Source organism: Callorhinus ursinus, unplaced genomic scaffold (assembly GCF_003265705.2).
Source record: "Callorhinus ursinus isolate GAN/ISIS: 27379988/994484 unplaced genomic scaffold, GSC_fseal_2.0 scaffold17, whole genome shotgun sequence".
In the NCBI taxonomy this organism is placed as follows: Eukaryota; Metazoa; Chordata; class Mammalia; order Carnivora; family Otariidae; genus Callorhinus; species Callorhinus ursinus.
Genome location: NW_027397079.1, coordinates 27,160,858 through 27,187,073, shown reverse-complemented (window position 1 = coordinate 27,187,073; position 26,216 = coordinate 27,160,858). Strand labels below are relative to the sequence as shown.

The window sequence follows — 26,216 nt, the reverse complement described above, 5'->3', positions numbered from 1 at the left end:
GTCAAAAAAACCCCCGAGAAAACAGTGACATTTGCTAGCCTACAAGGTATGACGGAAGGGCTTGCCAGGCATTTGACAATCTTGCTCCCACTCCTGCCACTGTAATGAGCTATTATTATATAAAATCTAAGAGCCTGGAAGGCATCTGCTTCTACTGACTTACTGAGTAGGGGCCTTCCCATCGGTAGGGTAAAAGCAGGACTTTGCAGGTGGTACGATGTGTACATGACGGAAGGAGATCTGGGCCGTAAGGGAGAGATCTCACCAGCTCTATGTGGAAAAGCCCCAGACTCTAAAATCTCAAGAGCCACTGTCATCCGGCCAGGTCAAATATCTTACCCTTTTACGACAAGTGAGTCTGTGGCTACCTTAACACATAAATTATAGAATCAAAAACAAAATGAAATAGAAGTGAATAAATTAATACATAAAACTAAAGAGCACAAAAACTTGGTAGTAAACACCTTCTACTGGTGTCTTACATGATTGAAGCTGCTTCTTGCTGCTGCTGCGTTTTCTTCAGGCTGTTATATTCTAAAGTAACTTTTTTTTTTCGCAGAGAATATCAGCAAAACAGGGATGCGGTACAGAATGAAACACAACTCATTCTGCCAGGTTACAAAAATAAAAGCCCATTCTGCATTAAACATTTGCTTTCTAATATCTGGAAGTTCTTTATTCTCTGTTCGATTTCACTTTCCTTTTGAATGCCCAAGCAATTTTACGTTCTTCCTACCTGATTTTCCTAATTTCAAATACTTTACTCAGCAAGCAGCCTTTTCTTCTAATTCCTAACATTTTAATACTTTCTGAAGCCTCTAGGGAAAGAAATTTACCGTGCTTAATTCTCACTTAATTTGTGCTTTGTTTTTCTTCTGCCACTTCCATTCCATTCATAAAAATATTGTTGGTCTTTACTGTGAATGGATTGTTAGGAGACCTGAAAGCTGTAGTAGATTTGCCTATCAGTACATACAAAACATGGAATTAAAAACTACATATTAAGAAAATGCTAAACAATTAATTTAATGATAATGGGCACATGTAGCAAGTCTGGTGCTGAGATTATCATGCCCTGATGCAGAAAAGGAGTCCTGATCACTTTTATATTTAAACATTTTCTTTAATTAGCATATATTTCAAATGACAAAAAGTATGTAATTTTAATTAAGAAAAAAGTATATAGTTTTAGATCTAAGAGAACTTTAAAATTTCTCCCCAGTGGTTATTACAACTGAAGTTTACTGTTTTCCTTTAAATAACTTAGATGTTCTTGTAAGATGGAAGAGATATTAGAAGTGGCCACATACTGAAACAAAAAAAATTTCTAGGCAACAGAGCTTGAAAGTGTTTACTGTATTTTCTTTTTCTTTTTAAGGTTTTATTTATTTGAGAGAGAGAGAGAGAGACCATGAGCAGTGGGTACAAGCAGACTTCCCACTGAGTGGGGAGCCCGATGCAGGGCTTGACCCTGGGACTCTGTGACTATGACCCGAGCCGAAGGCAGACGCTTAACCTGAGCCACCCAGGCGCCCCGTGTATTTTCAACCAGTACACATCAGAAAGAATGCTACATTAGTTTGCTGAAAATCACAAAAATAGAGTTTGCTTAATAAGAAGTGACAAAGTTTAGCTTGTAAAAAATAACCTGGTATGACGGTCAGTACCAATTTCACAATTAGCCTTTCTTTTTTTTAAAAAAAGAAAGAAATACAAACTACAAAATCAACCCCCAAATAAGAACAAAACCCCTACCTCTTTCTATCTTCATCCCTACATAAGTGATTACAGATAGGAAGTATCTGTTCTTAAAAAGCATATTCAGTATCAGAATATCATTTTATACTTGAAAAAAATTACATCTATCATTTAATGTTAATGTTTGTAATTTAATGTTTCTATACCACAAATAAAGGCTGTTAAAATTTTCCTGGCAAGCAGAGTTACATGGAAAAGAAAATCCTGGGGTGCCTAGGTGGCTCAGTTGGTTAAGCATCTGCCTTTGGCTCGGGTCATAATCCTGGAGTTTCAGGATCAAGCCCCACATCAGGCTTCCTGCTCAGCAGGAAGTCTGCTTCTCCCTCTGCCCCTCACCTAGTTCGTGCTCTCTCTCTCAAATAAATAAATAAAATCTTAAAAAAAAAAAAAAAAGAAAATCCATCTTCTGTATATAAATTAATTCCAAACAGTTGCAGGATCATAAGAACGACTTCCTAGAGCAACTGTGAAAATCTCTTAGAAGAGTTGAAGAAATGCCGTTTTGAACTTTATTGTACAATATATTACCTGGGCTTGAACTAGCTTAGAAAGTTATTAATGTGGCTACAAATAAGACTTTCATTAATATAAGTGAAAATAAAAGAGCTTTCATATAACTAGAAGGAAAGTGACTAAAGTAGTTTAACGGATATAAAGCACATACTAGAAAATCCTTCCTGAACAGCTCTCTTGTTTACGGATCTACTTTGTTCATCCCTTTTATTGTTTAGATTTGAAGAGTTTCACCTAGAAGTTTAAAATGAACTGGTTAGCAAAGTTTCAATAGCGCTACCCGAGATGTTAAAGCACTGATTTACCTTCACAGTTTCCAAGTCTCCAGCTTTAGACGCCTCTAGGAGTCGATAGTCAACATCAGAAGTGCGTATAGGTGTACTTTCTGAATAAAAGAGAGGAAAGATTACTACTGTTGGTTTTTAAGGAATCACAGAGTTAAGAAGGGAAAATTATTTGGTGACTGGAAAGAGAGATTAAGGGTTCAGAAATTCCTGAGATCTAATTTATGGATTTTTCTAAACTGTTTTCAGATAAGAAAAAAGTGGCTTCTTGTTTTCATTCCCATCTATCTCATCCTAAGCTACATTTAAATAAATTCAAAGACACACAAATCCTTCTCCACCCCTAATATTCTAGTCTTCAAATTTTCTGGCCAACACTTGGCAAAAGGGAATAAAGAAACATAGGAGCATGATATCAAAAACATCTTCATGATATTTTGGTCTTACAAATGTGGTAGCAAAGCTTTGCCATAGATTTTGTTGTGTAAACCGAGGGAAGGCACTCAACTTTGGGGACTCAGTGTTTAGCTTTCTTCTTTTTGGTCTCGACTTCCTCAATATAAACAGAAGGACTACTCCCCAAATCAGTGATCTCAGAAAATATAATCAGTGTACAAAAGGGCCTACTAAATACAGAAATTTGTTTAATTCACATTTATTGAATAGCTTCAAGGAAATGCCATTAAAAATGTCTGTAATGTATGGTGATTAACATAACATAATAAAATAAAATTAAAAAAATAAAACAAATAGTTAAGTCCCATGGGGAAAAAAATAAAAAAAGTCTGTACAATTGGGAGGTGTGACACAAATGCTAAATAGAATATAATTAGATTAGGCTGTTAGATCTAGAAATACGAGGCTAACAAATGAAGTGTTTCAATACAATATAAACAAACCAAAAATTCACTACACATTGGCTCAAATAAAAAAATTTCAAAGAAAACAACAAATATCACTCAAAATATGTTCATAGACATCACGTGCGGCCTTTACAATGCACATGTATGTACACACTCAAGTAACACAAAAGGAGTTCAGTCCAGGAGACTTGGATTTTGACTAGAACAGGTGACAATGGACAAATCACTTAATAGCTTAGCTTTTGCTCCTATAAAGTGAGTACTGGTTTCCCTTACATCCTCTTTCGGATTTAAGACTACATTATCTTATGATCGAAGATGCCTTTCTTGAGTCCACTGTCTACATGGAAAGATCAAGTGATGCTATGAAAAGGTTTTAGATTAGAAGAAATACTTCGGTTCTTTCTAGTCTAAAGTGCTTCATTCAGGAGAGTGGCTTTTACCGAATAGGTTATGAGAACTCTTCCATTACAGATAAAGTGTGTTTATTTAGTCAAGATAATACTTAGCAGATAAAATGCTAAGATTAAAGTGACGAAAGAGGAGAGTATTTCATATGATGAAGCACATTTTTGAAACATCAATACATATTTTTCTTTAGAAAAGAGTTTATTATTTGCGGAATTGTGGAGGAAAGAAATCAGGTCTTGCTCGTCTTCATGTTCCTTTTCACAGAGAACATTCAAAAATCATCTGCTGAATTGACTTCCATGCTATTTTACATTGGGGTCAGTGTGTTTGGCCCATCATCTCTCTTTCTTCGGCTGCCTTTATCCTGTTCTTTCTTATTTGTCTCCATTCTTGCTGTGCATGCCATTGCTGCATTTATGGGTGAGACAGTCCGTTTGTATATTACTTCTCTGTGACAGTGATTCTGGAAGTTGGTAAAACTCACTGAAACATCCTTTGGATATCTATAGGTAATATTTTAGTTTATCATTTCAACAAAATAAAATGACAATTATTTATGTATATGGAGTTAGACCTTTGGATATTTTCAGATCCTAGCATTTGAAGGATACAATTAATATGGCTAAATGTTTTAATTTTAAGAACTATTTGAAACTGGCACACTGATCTTGATGCAGACTATTTGCAAAGGGTATAATTTTACAATCAAGCAAAAATTTTTATGCAAATAGAATGCTTCTGAGAACTATGGAGAAATCCTTACTCCTAGTCAAAGAGTAGAAAGTAGTTATTTAAAGATATTGATTAATTACTATACAAATTATAGAGTTTTGCATCCATTATAAATACTGAACAGGCTTAGAACAGATTCATTTTTAGAAACAATGTGAACAAAGTATTAGCTGAAAGGATATATACGCCCCAGGAACTTTGTACAAAGAGATGCAGAATTAAAAGAAGGATATAAAAATGAAGTTAAAAGGGAACATAAGAGTAGCTGATATGCAAAGTACTATATTAGTAAAAAGTGTAAGAAAAGTACTATATTGGTAAAAAGTTAAGAAAAAAATCCAGAATGTTTTAACCTTATAAATTCTTTTATAAGCACACTGGTTTTTGCAGAGTTTGAAATTAAAGATTTCACCTTGAGTCAAAGGTTAAAGATGAGCTTCTAATTTTTTTCTCCAGTTCTATTTTGGCTCACCAGAATTAAAAAAAAAAAAAAAGGAAGGATAAAGGAAAGGAAAGGAAAAGGAAAAGGAAAAGGAAAAGGAGCCCCAAACCTAAAGTTCCAAAGCCTGGAAGGCATTATTATTATTATTATTTTTGAATACCCTTAGACTGGCTGCTTACTGGACTGGCAATAGGTCGTAGTGGCTTATTTCAATGTGCAAATGCAAATGGGGATTTCAGTGTTTCATTTAGCTGTTATAAATCCCCCAAATCCTTACTTCGATAAATGATTAGGTAAAAGTAATGGGATAACCATATTGGAATATACAGTCAGAATTATTTCATGCCAAAGTCTAGCCTAAAATTGCTGTTTAGAAGAACTGTCCGTGATGCTGGAAATATTCTTTATCTGTGCTAATATAGTAGCCACTAGTCATATGTGGACAGAGCAGGTATAGAGAAAGCAGGTCTGGAGAAAAAAGTAAAATCTTCTGAAAGGATGTTTTAAAATGCTGGTTTATAAAAGCTGCTATCTGACATTAATTTTGACATAAATACTGCCAACAGTTTACAATTTAAACTCTATTAGTGTAAACTATTGGCAACTACTGACTTGGGAGCTGGACGTGCAGGTCTCTAAAAGTGGATCTTAAACCTCGTATCAACAGGTGTATTAAATGCATCTTTAAAATGTTACCCAGACGAGAACTCCAGTAACTTAGTATACATCCTGTATGACTGACGCATTCTTTTAGGAGTCATTACACATACAACCTGGAATGGTTGAGTAAATGTAGGTATAATCAAAAAGTTCAGCTAGTACATGGTCCACAGACTATAGATATATAAGTTTCTCATAGAAATATTAGTTTAGGGCGCCTGGGTGGCTCAGATGGTTAAGCGTCTGCCTTCGGCTCAGGTCATGATCCCAGGTTCCTGGGATCGAGTCCCGCATCAGGCTCCCTGCTCCTTGGGAGCCTGCTTCTCTCTCTCTCTCTCTCTCTCTCTCTCCCCCCTCTGTCTCTCATGAATAAATAAATAAAATCTTTAAAAAAAAAATAAAAAAAATAAAAAAAATAAAGAAATATTAGTTTAAAAAATTATATCCTTTTCCAAACAAAAAACAATTCTTATTTTCAAAACCTTTCTAAGGGCAAGATTTTATCATATAATTCTACTGTCTATATTATTTTACCAGATCAATAAAGAATATTAAGAATTAAACCAAAAAGTCCTGGCATGTCCTACATTACACATTTAATTACCTCTATGTTTTATCTTCAGACAAAACCCACAGACAAAAAGAAAGGGATGGGAAACAAGAGCCAATTATACCAAATTAATTTTGTATCTAGCTCACCATTTTTCAATAGCAAGACTGTGTTATTTCCTCAAAAACAAAGTTTTAAGAAGAATTATCAAAATAACTGAATAAAATATTTCATTTGTGATTCAGTATTTAATTGTATCTTTTACCAGAAGTCATATATTCTAATTGCATTGATTCAGAAGACATTTAAAGAGCATTCATGGATCTAATCTGCTTAATTTATTCAATCCTTTCTTCTCCCTTTTGTCAATTATCTCTAAATTTATGCAGAATATTATTAGAAATTTTAATGTGATAGCTATCTGTTTGCCCGATTTATGGTTACAACTTATAAAATCTAACTTAAAATTCAGCACTAAATGGTTCTTGGTAAAAGTGTACGAAAAAATTTAGAATGTTTTAACAAAAATCACACCTTTTAGAAATTATATTAGAATTTACTGAGAAGGCAGAAAGAGATCCTCGTCAAAGCATGATCATTTTCTTTAAGTAAATGTTCTATTGCTCCGTAGAAACAGGAAGTTACATGAAATCTTGTTTTTCATAGTTCAAGCTTGCAATTCTATTATAGGAATTTTCATTCCTTTAGATCTTTTTAGTTTCTATGGTAAAGGTGCCCTAGACAGGGCTTACTTCCAAATGTCTCAAGATCACCATCTAAGACTAAAGTAGAATGATACTATCTACGAATGAGCTAGCACGAGGAAAGTAAATCCCAATTAGTAGCTTTTAAAATGTGGCAAAGATACTCTTATGAGGCTGGTTAACTCTGATTCAGCTCTAACAATACATATGAGCTCCACAAGCCTAGAAAGTTCCCTATTTCAGAATATAGTTGTGATTCTTACCTGTGCTGTACTTTTGGGGGGGGACCTTCAGAAATTTGTGGGGTTTATTTTTGTTTTCTAGTGTTGTTTTATCCAAGCTATTACAATTACAATAATTATAAATTGTTTAACTGTAACGTAATTACTGTCATTTTCCCTTTATATTATAGTTAGGGCATTTAATTTGGGGTTTTGGGAAGGTATCTGTACAGTCAGGTCACATTATCTATAAATTTCATTTCTGGATAAGAAAAGGGGATATTATGAAATATTCATTATGACAAGGGGGGGCACTGTGTCTGATGGAGTAAAGAAATCCTGGGTTATAGGCAGAAGTAACTAGGACTTCAGATTCCTAGTCTGTAGCCTTCCTTCTCCATTTTGCTCTTCCAGTTTGTTATGTCATTCTAGAACAGATATAACCCACAGACAAAAAGAAAGGATGGGAAACAAGAGCCAATTGTACCAAATTAATTTTGTATCTAGCTCACCATTTTTCAATAGCAAGACTATGTTATTTCCTCTAATTGGGGGGCTCAGGAAACTAATCAACTTTCATATCAGTTCTTTGTTTAATCTCCCTCAATAAATTAAATAGATAAAATACCTAATGCTGTACTAGGTAGGCATTAATATTCAACAAGATTTTATAATTATATTTAAGCTAGAAAAAACAAGATAATCTCCTAATGGTGCAATGAAGTTAAGAAATACAAAAAAGCAAGTCAGACTATCACATATGTATGAAAAATTAATTAAAGATCATTACCAGGTGAATGATTTCTTATTTTCTCTATTTGATAGATTTTAGAGCTGCCATAATTCCACACTGTTTATATGAGCTTTAAGTCACCTTTGATCATAGCACCCATGAGTCAGATTTTCAATTTAAAACTAAAAAAAAAAAAAAAAAAAAAAAAAAGAGAGAGTATATGCCTCCTTCTCATGACACCTACCTCACTCCACCAAAAACGTTGATAGGGAGGGCCTCAGGCTAAACTGCAAGCAAGGAAAGGTATGAAAAATATTCAGGCAAAGAAAGCATTCCAAAGGGCTACTTAAAACAAGTGGTGCAAAGTTTGTCTGTTTGTATCAGTGGACATGAAACAGGAAGCACAGAATGTACTGCTTATTTATTTTATCTCACCGCTTAGAATCTGCTGCACAGCTTCGTTCCCCATCTGTGCTGCTGTAAAGCCTTGTAAAGAGATGATGGAAGGATCAGAGCCGTAGCTCAGCAGGAGGCGGCAGGTCTGCAGGTGACCTGCGAGGGCAGCTCTATGCAAAGCAGTCTGACCCAGGGTGTCCAGTGCATTCATCTGAAAAATCACCGGGTGGGCACAGAGAATTGAGTATCTACTTGTTCCATTTTACACCCTAGCAAATAAATATTTTATTTTATTTATTTTATTTTGCTTTGTTTTGTTATGTTATGTTATGTCACCATATAGTACATCATTCGTTTTTGATGTAGTTTCCATGATTCATTGTTTGCATATAACACCCAGGGCTCCGTGCAGTATGTGCCCTCTTTAATACCCATCACCAGGCTAACCCATCCCCCCACCCCCTCTCCTAAAACCCTCAGTTTGTTTCTCAGAGTCCATAGTCTCTCATGGTTCGTCTCCCCCTCCGAATTCCCCCCCTTCATTTTTCCCTTCCTTCTCCTAATGTCCTCCATGCTGTTCCTTATGTTCCACAAATAAGTGAAACCATATGATAATTGACTTTCTCTGCTTGACTTATTTCACTTAGCATAAGCTCCTCCAGTCCCATCCATGTTGATGCAAAAGCTGGGTATTCGTCCTTTCTGATGGCTGAGTAACATTCCATTGTATTTATGGACCCCATCTTCTTTATCCATTCATCTGTTGAAGGGCATCTCGGCTCTTTCCACAGTTTGGCTATTGTGGACATTGCCGCTATGAACATTGGGGTGCATATGGCCCTTCTTTTCACTACATCTGTGTCTTGGGTAAATGTCCAGGAATGCAATTGCTGGGTCATAGGGTAGCTCTATTTTTAAATTTTTGAGGCACCTCCACACTGTTTTCCAAAGTGGCTGTACCAACTTGCATTCCCACCAACAGTGTAAATAAATTCTTATGAGAAAAATAAACTGTCGGGGCACCTGGGTGGCTCAGTCATTAGGCGTCTGCCTTTGGCTCAGGTTGTGATCCCAGGGTCCTGGGATCAAGCTCCCGCATCGGGCTCCCTGCTCCGCGGGAAGCCTGCTTCTCCCTCTTCCACTCCCCCTGCTTGTGTTCCTGCTCTCGCTATCTCTCTGTCAAATAAATAAATAAATAAAATCTTAAAAAAAAAAAAAGAAACTGTCAAAAGCGTTCTGAAAAATGCCACAGACGGTTTACTATTAACTTTTGGTTACTGCTTCTGAAAAAAATACCAGTTTCTTAGTTATCCTTCTCTGACCGCCTTACTGAAAATTACAACATCCTCATCCCTGCCCTGAATGACTGTCTTTCTGTCCATCTTCCACCCCTGTCACTCCCCTCAACAACTAGAATGTAAGGTCTCTGAGGGCTGGGACTCCGATGTTGACTGCCTGCCACATCCAACATGTACGTGAAATACTTTTGGATGAATGGGTTTTACCTAACTTGCTCCCGTAATATAAAGACAACAGAATATGTAAGCCAAGACAAAGTAGTTAATTACATGTCTCTTCTAATTTTAGTAAATAATTTTAATAGAATACTCTCATTACTAACCTGAATTACTAATGCCTGAATTACTAACACATTTAACCCTCCCCCAAAAGATTTAAATTTTCAAATGTTCCATTTTTAAAACTTCGAAGAGTTATAAAGGAAGAATAATTTAGGTAGTTTTAAGATAACATTCAACTCTGGGATCAGCTTCATAATTTGATCAAACCTGTTTTCCAGGATGCCCCAGTAAATACCCTCTATTCCAATCAGACCAGAGTCCATGTTCATTATACATGCTGATTCTTTCAGAGAAGCCCTTCTTTCTGCCTTTCTGGGTTATGAAATCCAGTGCAAGTCTCATCTTTCTTAAGAAGTCTTGATTACTTGAAGGCTTGATGATTACTGCCTTTCTGAATACCCATGTCAAGTTAGTACTATCTTACAAATTTTAACACGGGGCTAGTTTTTGTTATGGCTATTGAGATTATGGATTGTATTATATAGGTTTTTCTGAGTTTTCTAGAAAGCTCCTCTTCAGGGCATAGAGTAAATTGTCAAATGTACGCTAGCAGATTATTCTAAGCATTTGTGCACACCCACCAAATACAAGATTAAGGAAAGAAAAGATTTAAGACGACTGATCTCCATGTCTCAGTCTTTCACCCTTTTAAGTAAGGCTGTCACACTTGTTCAGGCAAGGGTTCGTCTAAATCCTTAATGGTGTTTCACAAAATTTGCCATGAAATACTGATATATTTAATTAGATCTCATTTGCCAGCGGAAAAGCGACTCTTTATACATAGGTGACATAAAAGCACAGCCATTAGCATGTATTGATGGAAAACATAAGCTACCAAAGTAAACTTCTTGACTTTCTATTTCTCTGTTACCTCACCACAAGAAAAAAACTTAAAATTGGGAACATTCTAATCATTAACATTTTTCTGGAAATTTGACAAGAAACCCACTAAATTATTTAATTGTAGTGACAGAAATCCTCAGTACAGCTTGTTAAATCATAGGAACATGGTCGAGAATTACTACTTCAAAATACAGATATTACCAAGTTATTTTTCAGCTCAAACGCAGTGACTCTTCAGTGCCTTCAAGTAAACTTGAACTCCTCAGCATGTCATTTAAGACCATCTGTAATTTACTTTTATACTATCTTCCTTTCTACTATATTTTTTCGTCACAATCTGATAGGCTTGCTATGCTCCAGCTTTATTAGATTACACTGGAACCCCATTTTATGAAGGTGTTAGTTTCTAAAGTCATTGCAAAAGGTAAAATCTGTCTTTGGTCAACATTATCCTTGCAAACACCTTAGCAATGTAATGGCAGAGACAGATATAAGGTTTCTTAGTAAATTCAAAACTTGCCAGTTTTACCTTCACTATGTGTTAGCAGATCAACTGAACACCAAAGTCATTCAGTATCTTTAAACACTAAAAACACACTATGTGTAAGGAGAGGTTGTCTTGATATATATTAGCATGGTGAAACTGAGCACAGTACAGAAAACAGCAGATTCCCTTCTGTCTCTCACTCACTCTGGGGGATGCACTCATGGAACAAATCTGGGCAAAAATCACCACTCACCAATATTATTTACATTAACTTTCCTTGTTCGTCTCTACTCTCAGTTTTGGAGGGGTGGTCCTGAATGCAGCTCCACTAACACATGCTCATTTCTCTACCGAGCTATTATTCTCTGTTTCATACTTCTTATCCTTGTGTATAGCTGTCAAAATTAGAACCAAGTTGTTTACCTCCTAAAAAGTCTCATAAGGACGGGATACAACTTACATTTACTAAACACTTACTGATGTTAGGCTCTGTGCTAGATGCTATATATAAATTGGAAGCTATTTAAAAGCAGAAATTATGACTGGATCTTAAATGTAATTCTTCCCCTCTGCCCTCCCTAACCCCAGAAATACAAGGTCTAGGACATAGCTTGGAGCTATGTGAATAGCTTATGTGAATAAGTGAAAAAAAATAGAATATATAAATCGTTGTTAGAGTCCATTTATAAAAGGAATTTTTTATGTCTAGCTGAAAAAAATTCCAACCATTTGATGAGGACTAATTGATAATGCTAGAAAGTTAAAACCTTGATCATATACTGAAGCTTTATGTCCTCATCCCTGTTTATGTATATAAGGCATTTACCCATTTCCATAGGTGGTACTATATTCTAGTATCTCAGAAAACGAAACTTTCTTAAAGTACAAGACAGAGCAGCATAACATAAAATTCTTTGCTTTAGAAAATGTATATATTTTTTATTACGAGAGAATTTTCCCCTTGAACTCTAAATAGTTATCACAGCAACAAAAGAATATCGATGGAGGGCTTTATCAGACAACAAAGATGAAGCACTGCGAGAAGCCGTAGAGAAGTATCAGCGATATTTAACAGAAGTACTCATTCCACAGAAACAAGCAGAATAACAAAACTAGAACAATTTGGTGATACTTTGTATAACCCAGAGAATGAACAAGAATGGATGCCAGGGGAAATATTAAATAGACATTCGACAAGGGTTTTTGTGAGGAAAATCCTCATTAGAAGCAAATGTCAAATTTCTCAGATTCCCTCATCTGAGGACTCCAGGCTTGTCCTTCTATGGTCAAAAGATGCCTGTGGCAGCTCTATACCATCAACTCCAACTCCAAAGCCAAAAAAGGATATTTTATACATCTATTGTAAAAAAAGAAGAAACCTTTCCCAGTGGACTTCCTATGGCTAGGGCCAAAAATGCCTCCCAAACTGATGCCTATTCCAGTCACAAGCAAGGAGAGTAAGATTACTAAAACTGTTTCAGACCCAGGCCTCTGTGAAGCTCCCAAATCTGAACAAAACAGAATTCCACAGAGAAAGTTAGCAAGCTATGATCCATGGGTTAATTCCAACCAGCTGACTATTTTTGTACCGCTTGCAAGTGAAGAATGATTTTTATATTTTTAAATGATTGCATTTAAAATGGCTATATAAGTACCCACAAAGCCGAAAATATTTACTATCTGGACTTTTGAGAACATGTTTGCTGATCCCTGTTCTGAAGCAAAGAAGAAAGGGAACAATGATTGTTGGATGGGAAATTGGCTGTCTGTTGGAGCCATTACCGATTCAAAATTGAAAATAAAAACTAAGGTCCCTAACTTCCTCTTCTATTTAACTTTATCAACACTTTAATACTCTGCCTTTGTTTATTCTTTTATCAACCAGTCATGGTGATAAAATCAGGGCTCTCTACAAAGTGGTCAATCTATTCTTTTTCCCTCCACATATGTATTCTGAAGTGGTTCAAGGCAATTAAGTCCAAAATGTATGTGCTTTCCAAGGTAGGTGATAAATTTGTTTTTAGAGGGCAGCAGTAACTATTTTATAGGACTACAGGTCAAACCCCATTCCCTGATTTTTTAAATGGATCATCTGGCAGGATTTGCATTGCTGCTCTAATTCAGTTTCACAGTGAAAAAGGGTGATATTGTGGAGCTAGTGTAATTATATTTCATTGTGATCCCAGAGAGTTATAGGGAACTCTAATTGTTTAATGGTTCCCATAAGTTTGGATTTATTACTCTACCACCATTCTATAACTTATATAAATGGGAACTGGTAGTAATTCACTCTCTTGATGGAGAAATACGGGAGATTAAATGACTTAAGCATGTTATCCACAAAATCTATAATTGAAAGCACTGAATAAAAGGGCCAACTAAAGACCATGACAACCTGAAAGTTATGACAACATTGTTTTTTTGTCCTCCCGGCTTTGGCAATTTTCGCTCACACATTGACAATTCTTCACTCAATCCAAAAACAGGCTTAACAACACTTAAAATATTCTTTATTATATAAGAATTAAACTTCTAAAAAAAAGAAATAAACCAAAAAATACAATCTAGTATACATATAATTAAGCACTTAAATGGTCATTCAAGCTGAGATAACCAAATAAATGAGACTGCCACTTGTGTCACAAGGATTCTTCTAAGAACTTTCAAATAAATAGCTATACATACATACACACACACACACACACACAGTCTCCATAAGTTTTGTTTTTAACCTAAAAAAATGACAGATTTTATATATACCATCATTAATTTATTAATCATATTTTGAGACACAATTTTAATTCTTTATATATATATATATATATATATATATATATACATATGAAATCTGGAATCACCAACATACATACTTCTGGAACAAAAACATCAATTTTTCCGATCAAGTCTTCTTTAGACCTGGTCTAAAGAAAGGGAACAATGATTGCTGGATGGAAAATCAGCTGTCTGCTGGAGCCATAACTGATCTTTAAAATGATACAAAATCTCTATTCCCCTCCATCACAGTCTCTACCAGCAGGATATGATAGAGGATGTCACCAAAGATTCTTACCACTCAGCACTAAGGAGATTATTTTCACCAAAGTACAGAAATTGCCTCAAATAAGAAAAATGCTACATATAATGTGTGGTAATATGTGCATAGGACTGGCTTGAGATACATATTCAGAAGGTGTCAGAAGAAAAACCTATCTGGCAGTTTTAGAGACAAAACATATTGCCCGTTCCCCTCGTGTATCTGGAGATAGAAAACTGAGGTATGCATGTTTTTCTATCTCTATCTGAGTAGTAATTAATGATTATCCTACAGAGGGTAATTAGATAAATGATATAAAACCACAATGGCATTTGGCCTGAAATATATAGGATATAAAAGTATGATTCAAACACGCCTAAACAATCTTGGAAACCAGCATACAGACTATAAGGAAATGGCTGAGGGGAGTCTCTCAATATTCGAATCAGTGTGAATAGCCTAGTCTCAAAGCGTTAATCTTGAAACTGAGTTCATCTCTCTCCTTAACTCAAAGGTATCATTGTCCGTATCACTCATTTGGTAATTAATCATGAACTGTTCTGTGATATTTCTGTAATTAATCATCTATTGTTAACTCACATTGTAATTCTACTTTAGCTGCTGAACATGGGTACATCTCAATCTAAACTGGATTTCAAGTAACCTCAGAGTTGAAAAGAGTCTCTGTATTCCTTTAGCTAGAATGACAATGTTCTTTCCCCCTAAATCAGGCCACTTTGAAAGTGAAAGTGAAGAGTAAAAAAAAAAAATGGTAGGCTTTCATAAATCTGCAAGAAAGGAGTAAAAGATAGGAATCTGAAATAGGTCTATGTCCTGGTGGACAGACTATAATAACCTAGGGAACAGGTGTCAGCCACATTATAACCCTCTTAGCTTGAAGGTAAGAAACATTGTCTTACTATCATCCCTTTTTACAAAAATCTTAAAAAGCTAATTTTGTTGAGTACTGCTAAATCATTATGCCAGATATTATGCACATACCTTGAATCTCCATTTCTGTTATTGGCTTTCTAGAAGACAGTTTTCTAGGAAGTTAGTTATCTTTCTGAAGCAGGATTCTGTGCATGCCACCTGCCTATTCAAAAATTTCCAATGGCTCTCCAAGTATTATGAGAACAAAATCAAAACTCTCCAATTGAAAACTACCAAGACCTTGTTCCAATATATCTCTTCAAGATTTTCATTATATTCTCCTTTTCAGTACCTACTGGACTCACTAATCATAACTTCTAACTCCTTTGCCTTCCTGATTGAGTTATTATTTAAAATATATTATTTGTATTTTGCCAATTTCTATATATCTAATTCCTGAGCATTCCTAGCTGAAATCCCACTTTCCTCATGAAATTTCTCTAATCTCTCCCCCGGCCTGTTACTACCAGTAGAATAACTATTCTCTGAATAGCAGTCTACCTATATTTCTCTTATATACATCACTTTCCAATTGATACGATAGCTATTCAATTTGACTATGTTGGATAAGACTATTATTACTAGATTTTAAGTCCCTTAGAAGAAGACTCTTGATCAAATTCAAACATACCCCCTAGTAACGAGTAGAATGCCTTGTACAAGCGGGTGTTCAAAAATGGTTGGTAAGTGAATGGTTCACAAGAACAATAAATTGGTAAATTCTGGTGATTAAGGATACTATTTTCATCATACTCGTGTGTATACCGAGCAAACACTAGACTATTATTCTTTTTTTAAAAAAAAGATTTGTTTGAGAGAAAGAGCTCGAGTGCACGTGCATGTGTGGGAGGGAAGGGAAGCGGAAGAGGGAAAAAGAAAATCTCAAGCAGACTCCCCTCTGAGAAGGAGCCTTACACAGGGCTCGATCCCACCACCCTGAGATCATGACCTGAGTCTAAATCAAGAGTCGGACGCTTAAGTGACTGAACCATTTAGGCACCCGACTATTAAAATATTCTCTAACCAAAAAATATGCATTCTTCTTTCCCTAGAAATTTGAAGGGAAAAAAAAGTTAAATGCCAATGTTGACAAAATAGTTTAATATTGAAAATAACGGACTTATTTTATCTGTGGTAAGAGTATAATTTAATTTGATTTTAAGGTTTTACAGATATATACAGAGCATTGTTATCCATGGTGGGATGGACATAATTAAAGCCTCTCCTGTGAGGAATGAAATAGACAAAATAACCACAATTTAATTCTTAACTAAAATTCTGATACAGTAATCAATATTTCACTTTAAAAGGTTTTTCTTTTTTAAGAATTTATTTGAGAGAGAGAGAGAGAGCGCACGAGCACAAGTGGGGGGAGGGGCAAAGGGAGAGAGAATCTCAAGCAGACTCCCTGCTGAGTATGGAGCCCAACGCAGGGCTCGATTCCAAGACCCTGAGATCATGACCTGAGCTAAAACCAAGAGCTGGATGCTTAACCGACTGAGCCACCCAGGCGCCCCACTTTAAAAGGTTTTTAATCCTTTTATGTGTTGTGAATCCACTACGGAGTATCGAATTTGTCTAAGGAGTTAGATTTCGATATAACTTGAAAGACACGAAACTAGATTGTTTACTAGCTGAACTCGAACTTATTAAAAGGGTACTCACCTTCTCACATGCCCTAACTGTCTGAGAAACAACTCCCCGAGCATAGGTGATTAGACTAGCAGGAGCCAATCTAATGGCCATGTGCACAAACTGCAGCCTCATTCAGATTCTCCCCTTCTCATCCCTGAGACTCAGGAGAGACAGTAGCTGCAGGTGGTATATTTCTAAGCCAAAGACACATAAAGGAGGGGCTGCAAAGCCCATATTTAGGCCACAGAGAAGTAAAACAAAAATACAGTCTATAAAAAGAATAATGAAACTGATGCACGAAGACCAACAAAGAAAAGAAACCAAGCAACTGCAGAAAGAGACGGAAAATGCAGTCAAGGTACCCAACGGTTTACAAATTTCTTGTTCTAGTCTTTTGTGAATCTCAGCTACAATTCCCATAGATTATTTCTATGGGATAACCCATATTGTTAATATGGGTTATCTCAGAAAAGTAGTAAGCATACATTTATATAAGTATAAAACAGATTTCCATTTATGCTTACTCTAGATTCAGTTGATCTGTTACTAGTAACTAAAATGTCTGAAACACTGGCCCCTTTGCTCTTTACACTGATATGCTCAAACTGCAGATATCTGTACTTTAAATCTATAGCTTTGAATGCATTTTATTTAACATCTTTGAGCTAATAGAAACTGCTTATCAGTCCACCTCTAGAAAGGCATTAATCAAATCCTTATAATGAGCTAACACATTTCCCCAAAGTGAGCAAAGACTCTTCATCACTTCTCAATGTGAGAAATAAGCCCATTTAATGCCAATTACTATTGACACAATTTCTTCTTACATACAATATAAATAAATCTGTCAGATTAAGACAAATGAACAATCAAAAGAAATTTCTCCATGTTCCACACATTTAACAGATGCTCGAGTAATGACAAAATAGCAGTGCTTTTATATAATATGAAAGAAGGAATTCTGAATTAAACCTTTCATTTTTAGGTGTAAATAACACCATATGCAACTGGGACTTAAGTTCTACTTAATAATGATAGCAGACAAAGCAGTAGCAGTAGAATGCCAGGGCAGCTAACAATAAGAAGAAAAAAACCTGCCATAAGGAAAGATAAAATCTTCATGTCACTCATATTTAGGCTTTACAGCAATCTTGTAAAGCTGGGGGTTGATAGTGATAATTTCTTTTAGAAACAAAAATTTACTCCACTATAAAAGTGGATTTTTCAAATGAGTTGGCTAATACCCCCATTTTCTTATAACCCTCCTTTTTACTGCCATTTGCTTTCTATCCTTTTTCTGAGCATTGCCTTCTTGCCCCTCCAGATTCCTATCTATCCTCCACCCTGCTCTGTGTCCTGGGAAACTCACTTATATGGATCATATCAATGAGCTCTTTTGGTCTTTAAGTTCTTATTACATTTGGCTAATGGGAGGCAATGGCAGGAGACTGGTGGGGAGCAGGAGTGAGAGAGGCAGGGGTTAGATAAACCCTCTCAAAGTGCTGTCAGGGGGCCTTCTCTAAATAGCTACCTTCTTCTCCTTCCAGGGACCTCTCCCTTTCCTTGCCCCTTCAGGCCCCAAAATGATAATGTCTCCCCACTTGCTATCCCTTGCTCATATCTTTAAACCTTGCCCACCTTTGTTTATAATTCCTTTATTAAACTTTCCTCAAATTGTCCACTTTGAGTGTGCTGTCGATTGCCAAGACCCTAATGAATACAATTCTCTATCCCTGTATCTTTGGAACACCTCCTTCTAAAGCTGCCAAAGCCTTTACATAAAAATTGCCCACTTAAATGGCTTGCCTACCTTGATTTCTCCCTGTAGCACCAATCACCTGTTTCTTCTTCATACTGCTATTACACGCAACAGACATGTGATAGACCTGTCAGTTTTCTCTTCCCATTGCTGCTCTTTAAACACAGTAATCTGCAAAGGTCCTTTCCTTAACTCTAAACTCATCTCTCTCCATATTTTCTCTACCAGGACCTTGCGACCCGTGATTACTATATTGATGGCTTTCCAAAAGATCTCTCTAATCCTAGACTGCTTTCGTACTCTAGTGCTGTATTTTCAACCACTAGTTTTATCTACATGTTCCTATACTCTAAATACAAAATTATCAAGGCAGAGGAAACCAGTATTTCTCTCTAGCTTTCTTACTTCCCCGAACGACCACCAGTTTCTAAGTCCACTCTAGCGCCCTATTCATTTCCATATATATAATTATTCCTTCATAAGTGGCTTTCATCTTTCTCTTCCTTCTTAATTGCTAACGCCACTAAATTGCATTCAGAGTTAGCTTCAAGTTTGGTAACTGCATAAACTTTCAAATTGGTATCTTCCACAGTATCTAGCACACAGTCTTAATCATTTTGCATTTCAGTATTTGTTGAGTTAGTGGATCAAAACAAATTATAAAGGAACTGGTTTATAAATCTTATATAAAAATTTAGATAATTAAGGGAAACATGCAATATGTTTGGAAAGACAAATATGGAAAAAATACAATGGTCATATTTACAAGTAACCAAAGTATTGCCTGTATGCCAGGTACTAAACTATATACCTATATATACATAGCTCATTTAATTTTTACACACCCACCTCCCCCCCCCACACACACACAAATGCTCATAGAGGAGGTATTAACACCCACATATCACTGATAAGTCAATTAAGGTTCCAGGAAATTAAGTTCAAGCTCACAAAACTAGAAAGTGGAGGACTGTAAACTGAAAAATATGTCTGTCTATGTTATATTCACAATATGTTTAGTTTAACATGCATGGCGAACCTGAACTTTGTATTTATCATCAAGCTTTGAGCAAAGGAAAGTTTTGGCTTATGTAAATATTACTAAGTTCTATCTGTCTAAGTAAGACAAATTAGTTAATGGTATTAGATCTCCCTATCAAATTCTCTGCCTTTTCTGATTTACTAGGCTTAGCTCGGGAACTTGACATGAGGAGGGGCAGGAAGCAGGATGGTGGAGACAGCACAAGGGGGCTGAGTCCTAATTCAAGCACCTCATTCAGAAGGTGCTTTTAGAAGCAAATGGAAAGCATAAATTGTCTAAAAATCAAATTGAAACCGTGAGTTCTCCAGAAAGGACACTAACCAAGCAAACACTGGGGCTCAACAGTAGCTAAGCTGGGTTTTTACAGTAAGTTTTTACTAACACATTAGCCACCAGATAAACCAACCCTGACAGAAAGCAGCCTGCCTTGGAACCAGGGAGTAAGTGAATGGGAGGATGGCAATTGGTATTTATTGGTTCATAACCCTGATTAAATATGATTTTTTTTTTCTATTTTAAAGTGCCTAATAGTAGGAGTTCTCGATTTAGATCAACTATAGTGGAAGGGCTAAGGAGGGTAAACTAGTCTAAAAGTCATTCTCTATCACTGATAAGGTGTTTAAAATTACACGTGCTCCAGTGATGGATTGAGACATTATTGATGAGGATGTACTGTGAACACGAAGAGCTGAAAAAGATTGAGAACCACAGACCTCGAGTAATGCTGACTGGGACAGCTTATAAAATAATGTTATTTTTCATTGAAATTTCATGAAACAAAATGACTCATGGGAGACAACAAATAGATATTTTCCAAAAATGAAGGGCATTATTCATGGTTTTTCAAGAACAAGAACATTATAAATGCTATAAGCTATTTTTAAAAATAGGTCCATGATAAACATACAATGCTCTTAAGTGTAGCAGAGAGCCCACTTAGCTTAGGATTTTCTGCTTGACAGAGCAACTAGACATGACTTCTACAACAATGCCCTAGTCGTACCCTCAAAGTAGGTAATAAATCTTAGAACTCTGTTCCCTTTTGTTCCATTCACCCTCACCTTTTTAAATAAAAACACCAATCGTCCTTTTAAAGCAAGGGTACCCAAATTTTTGGATCGTGAACCTTATGAGTGAAAAAATGTTTTGAGAACTCGTTCAATAAATATATGTGCTCATCTGTAAACTGTAACAAACAATGCTATACTAATACATAATAGATACATGTAAAAATTACATAAAAAGCGAATTAAAAGGATGGGAAAGAGATGAAACAATTAAAACTTTAAAAATATTTTAATTACTAATTTAGAAAATATCTTTTGGCTCCATTAAAAAAACCTTAAAAAAGTCTTGTAAAAAATTGTGAGGTAGATTTGAGGGTCTGATTCTAAGTTCATTTTCAATAGCTTGTCCCATTGATCACATTAGCTCAAAAGATGTGACTGAGACATGTAGAGCCACTGGGAAAATGTGCATTGTTAGCAATACCTACTAAATAAAAATGTTTATTTTTAATGTAATTTACTAATTTTGCTAAGGTTTTAATTGAAATTCTGCTAGTAAATTGCATCTTTCTTGATGTTTTCTAATAGGTTCAAAAACCACCTAAACACAAATTAAGAAACACTTTAAAACAGGTTAGAAAATTCTGATTTCAAGTTTTTTAATTATATGTAGATGAAACAGCTGGGTGATACATTTACACCATTTTTTTGGCAAAAAAAAAAATTCACAAAACAGTGGACATTTTCTAAAAATCTATTCTCAAATGTCTTCTTCATTTTTTGAAGTTTCTTTAAAAATGCGTCACTTTCCCATTTACTCAAATATGCACAAAATATGTAATATTTGCCTTCAAGGGTTTGACTGTATTTCTTTTTTTAAAAAGTACCTACATACAAGTAAAAGATACCTACACACATGTCATTTGTCATCACAGATGATGACAAATTGTCAATCCTCTTATTTTCATTAAAAAAAAAAAAGCACAACTAAGTATGGCAATTCCTGAAAATACTAATTCATGAAATAGCCAGATAATCTCTTTATGCTTTCCTCGGATTACCGACAATGTTATTTATGAAGGATCTACCATTTAGGATAGTACCCATAAATCTACTCATTTAGGCATGCATAAAGTGCAGTATGTCACAACAGGCTGAAAGTGAATAGATGAGTGAGTCTGTCAGTGTCAATCCCTTGCTACTCAGACTCCCATTCTTCCTCAGGAAACACCTTGAGCTGACTGACAGGCTGACACATGGACCTAATGAGGGAGCCAGCATAAATCTGTGTATTGAATATTAGTAGATGTTAATTTCTTTATTCAGAAATAAAGAAATTACTATCTTAATAAATTAAAATTCTAATATTTTTCCTGTCCCCAATGGCTCATCTTGTATGTTCCACAGAGTGTCTACTTTGTGGAGACTTCTGCTTTAAAATACATACTCTTGAGGATTTAAAAATTTCCAATTTCAAGTCACCTCTGAAAAACAACCAGTTTGCTTCCTTCCTCCCTCAAGCAATTCATAATTTCAGACAATGCCAACAAAAATCGTTACCCCCAAAATTCATATTTCTTCAGTGTTGAGGTTATTTGAGAAAATTACTATCATTACCAGTTTGAAGGAACAAAAATGTTCTTTAGAATAAGTAGCAATATTCTGACTATCATTTACATCAATTATTCTGATAAACCATCAATGATGTTGACTATCAAAATCTATCAATTCCAGTATTATTGTAAAACAATGTAAAGTTAAATGAATTTTGAATGATAAGACCGCAGCTACATTTTTTTGCTTTACAGAAGAATGGCAGTAAAGTACAATAAAACACAGGTAATTATTTTTATTAGTAACAAGATTTAAATCAGCTTTAAAAGAGAATAGGTGACTTCAAATACACGGTAACAGTCCTTTACAAAACTCATTTCTCCAGGAAAATCAGAGAGAACAGTAAGAGTCTTAAGAGCAGCTAGGCTTCTCAATGCCAAGTCTGACATTTTATTTCAGGTGTGTGTCTTACCTTTGCTCCATGCTTATGCAGCACTTCCATGACGTCATTGTGAGCTCTTTCTGCTGCGACGTGCAGGGGAGTCATGAAACTATGGAGAGGAGAAAAGGAAAAGGAAATTTCCTAATTTTGTTGCATTTCCCCTTTAAAAACCAAACTACTCCCTCTGCAATTACACTTACTCTTTATTCTTTTCATTAACATTCGCTCCTTTTCTAAGTAATAGTTCTGTCACTTGTTTTCGTTTGGGATGCAGGGAGGCCACAGCACAGTGCTGTAAAGTAAACACAACTAAGTTAATAAAATAAACTTCTATTTAAAAGAGATACCGGAATTAAATAGCATCTGCTGACTATTTAGAATATTGCTCTGTCAAAACATACTTATATATTTCACATTATGGAGATGACCAAATTCTTTCTAAATATACTGGAAGTATTTATAAGACATACGCCTTTAAACCAAGGTGAAATTATCTTAGTTAAGCATTAAGAGAGACTTTGTTTCTTTTCCTCTGGCCAATACATAATTATCCAATATATACTTATTTGAAGGTATCAGAATGCTGCCTCTCCAAAGTTACAAATACCCTTACCTGAATTAGTCAATCCTTCATTAGGTTATCAGCCACATAAATCAACAGTTCTCAAACTGCCCCACAGCTACTCCTAGCACTATAAGCCTGTATGCCCAGGGACAGGCAAGAAGGCAACAGACTTGAAGGAGCTTAGCGGAAGATGTATTCTCAGAAATTTTATGTTTTATCCTATATTTATACAATTTTTGTATTCAACTTTGTTTTATATAAATGTTTGTATTAAAATTTTAAGAGTAAAAACCTACTTACTAATGAATAAAACAAACACTCCAAAAAAGCAGGTCAGGTTTACTCTGCTGCTTTACGTATCTCCTGGCATAATGCTGGAGAGCGTGAACATATCTGAACCCCAGTTCGAGAGCCATGTATTTAAGTATACATACAGTTGGCCCATTTCAGTTTGTCGACTCTTTTAATGTCATTTTCAGCAAGAATTGACTACAGCTTGACTTTTTTTGTGCCAGATATATGTGGGAATGTTAACTGAGGCATATTTAGGTCTGTGATAGAGGCACTGTGTATGTTTAAATTCTGACTTCAGGAATAATTTTACCAGCCCTATATCTGAAACTTAATGTGGTCAATGACAAGGAAAATAAGCTAATCTTTCTGAAAGTACATTAGAAGAAAAAACGTGAACAGTTTAAAAAGCAATTTGTACAGTCTGGAACAAACAATTCATAAGCTTATCATTTTTCTATAATGAATGTAGTAATTCTTTGTATAGTTAAGAAGTATAATTATTCTTATAATTAAGAATAATTCTTCGGATCATTGCTCCAGAGGATGATGCAAGTACCTTTGAAAATACTTTAATCTTCTACAGAAAACAAATAGTCTTTACCTAGCAACCATAAAAAAAAAAAAATTCTAAAAAGAAAATCACATCTTGTATTTTATGAAAGAATTGGCCACAAAAGTTGATTTGTTATAATATGGTTGGGTAAAGACAAAGGTAAAAATAATTCCCAAATCAAGGGTGAGCAAATGTCTATTCCCTCACCCATGAAAGCAATCATTTCCTAAACCAAATTTAAAAATCAATGCAAGCAACATTAAGATGGCAATTCCTGGCATTTCAGATACTAAAGTTACTTTAAGGTTTCTGAAATGAAAATCATACTTTGTGCCTCCACTACTATTATAGACCTAAGGAATGTATTAACAATAAAATCTTACCAGCGCAGTTTCATGAGACTGTGGTTGTTTGAAATTAATGATTTCCAAAGCGAGTGTTTTTTTAACTTTGGCTAAGTCTGCTTCTCTGGCCGCTTGGAGTAAAGAATGACCTTTAAATTCATCTGTTAATGAAATAATGGTTGACATAAAAGATTTAAAATTTGTAAAAATCATTTTAGCATGATTACAAATCGGAAAATTATTAATTTTACATATTGCTCTATTTTACCAATAGCAGCAACAGATAGGACGATAAAGGTGCAAAGGATGTATAGTTAATGAAAACTTTTGTAAAGTGTATGCACTGAAATAAGACTTTTATACTCTCAGAATTCATAAAGATACACATACAAAGATACTCATGCCAGCTAAGTTTTAAAACATGCAACCAAAAATGTCCACCAAATGGGAACCAGTTATAAACAGACATACACTGGAATACTTTATAGCTCTTAAACAAGAAAGGTCTGTACATACTATCATGAAAGTATATATAATTAAATGAAAATTCAAGTAGTAAAAGAGGGAAGACAGGTTGACCCAATTTTTTTGTATTGTTACTACTACCATTGCCTCCACAACTAAATATAGGAAATGGTACCAGGGGTGCCTGGGTGGCTCAGTTGGTTAAGTGACTGCCTTCCGCTCAGGTCATGATCCTGGAGTCCCGGGATCGAGTCCCACATCGGGCTCCCTGCTCAGCGGGGAGTCTGCTTCTCCCTCTGACCCTCCCCCGCCCATGCTCTCTCTATCTCATTCTCTCTCTCTCAAATAAATAAAATCTTCAAAAAAAAAAAAAAAGAAAGAAATGGTACCAAAAAGGCACTTAGAGAAATAGTCACCAAAATATTAACAGTTTTAGCATAGAAAAGGGAAGAACTGAACTATGGGGAAGTGCCAGAGTCTGATAATTTTTCAAAGAACAATTAATATTTTATTTATTATTTGTATGAGATTTCTTTCAAAAGTGATTCCTAAATTAACAGCATAAATAAAACTCCAGTACTCTAATTAAAAACTTATAGTCATTTTTTCTATTTTATAATTCTGGTTTGTATTTTGATATAACCACTTGCTAACAAAAAGTTGACAATTGTTCTAAAAAGATACAAATGATATGTAACCCAATACATTACATAGCAATCCTTGGCCCATTACAGGTCTTTGCACCTGCCTACTACTGAATTCCTTTTCCTCTCTCTCTTCTCCTGACTTCCCCATCTCACTCCCCTCTGTCCCTCAAAAGACAGAAAAAGACACACACACACACACACACACACACACGTGCCTTAATTACTACTATTATTGTTCAAGGTCTCAGTTTAGATACTCTGGATAAGCCTTCCTGATGTTCCTCATTATTGGGTTAGGATTCCTTCTTATGAAGTCCATTGCACTTGCATTTAGCCTTCTATCACAGGACATATCACATAACCTTACTTGCTATGGTAGTTGTATCACTTAGCATACTGCTTGGTATATAGCATAGTATGTATTCAATTTGTTGCGTCAATGCTGAATATTTATAAGTCATGGCAGGTTCAAGGGAAAAACCATTTTTATAAAACCTCTTGTTTAGTGGTACCTTATCATTGCTAAATTCCTCACAGTATAGGAATTTGAAACTTCAGAAACTCAAAGTCAAGTTCAAATGAAATAAAAGTAAACCAGTATTTTCAAATAACAAAATTATAGATTTTCATTTTAATGATAAAATTAGGGATAAATCAAGTGAAAGAATTACAAACTGCCATATATAAGGAGCAGGATTCTGACAATTACAAAGGAAAGTGAGGTATTGAGAACTGATTTCAAATAAAAAGTACAATTTTGCTTTG

At 35.2% G+C, this 26,216-nt stretch overlaps 1 protein-coding gene across 1 annotated transcript in view; it reads right to left on the bottom strand.

The window, feature by feature from the left end:
- Positions 1-26,216, bottom strand: part of TNKS (tankyrase) — a 207,403-nt gene that overhangs the window by 41,096 nt on the left and 140,091 nt on the right. The window contains exons 9-13 of the mRNA XM_025885956.2: positions 24,379-24,500; positions 22,784-22,875; positions 22,614-22,692; positions 8,307-8,478; positions 2,577-2,656 (exon numbers count right to left, since the gene is read on the bottom strand). Of these exons, the coding sequence (XP_025741741.1) occupies positions 2,577-2,656; positions 8,307-8,478; positions 22,614-22,692; positions 22,784-22,875; positions 24,379-24,500 (545 nt within the window). The remainder of the gene's footprint in view (positions 1-2,576; positions 2,657-8,306; positions 8,479-22,613; positions 22,693-22,783; positions 22,876-24,378; positions 24,501-26,216) is intronic.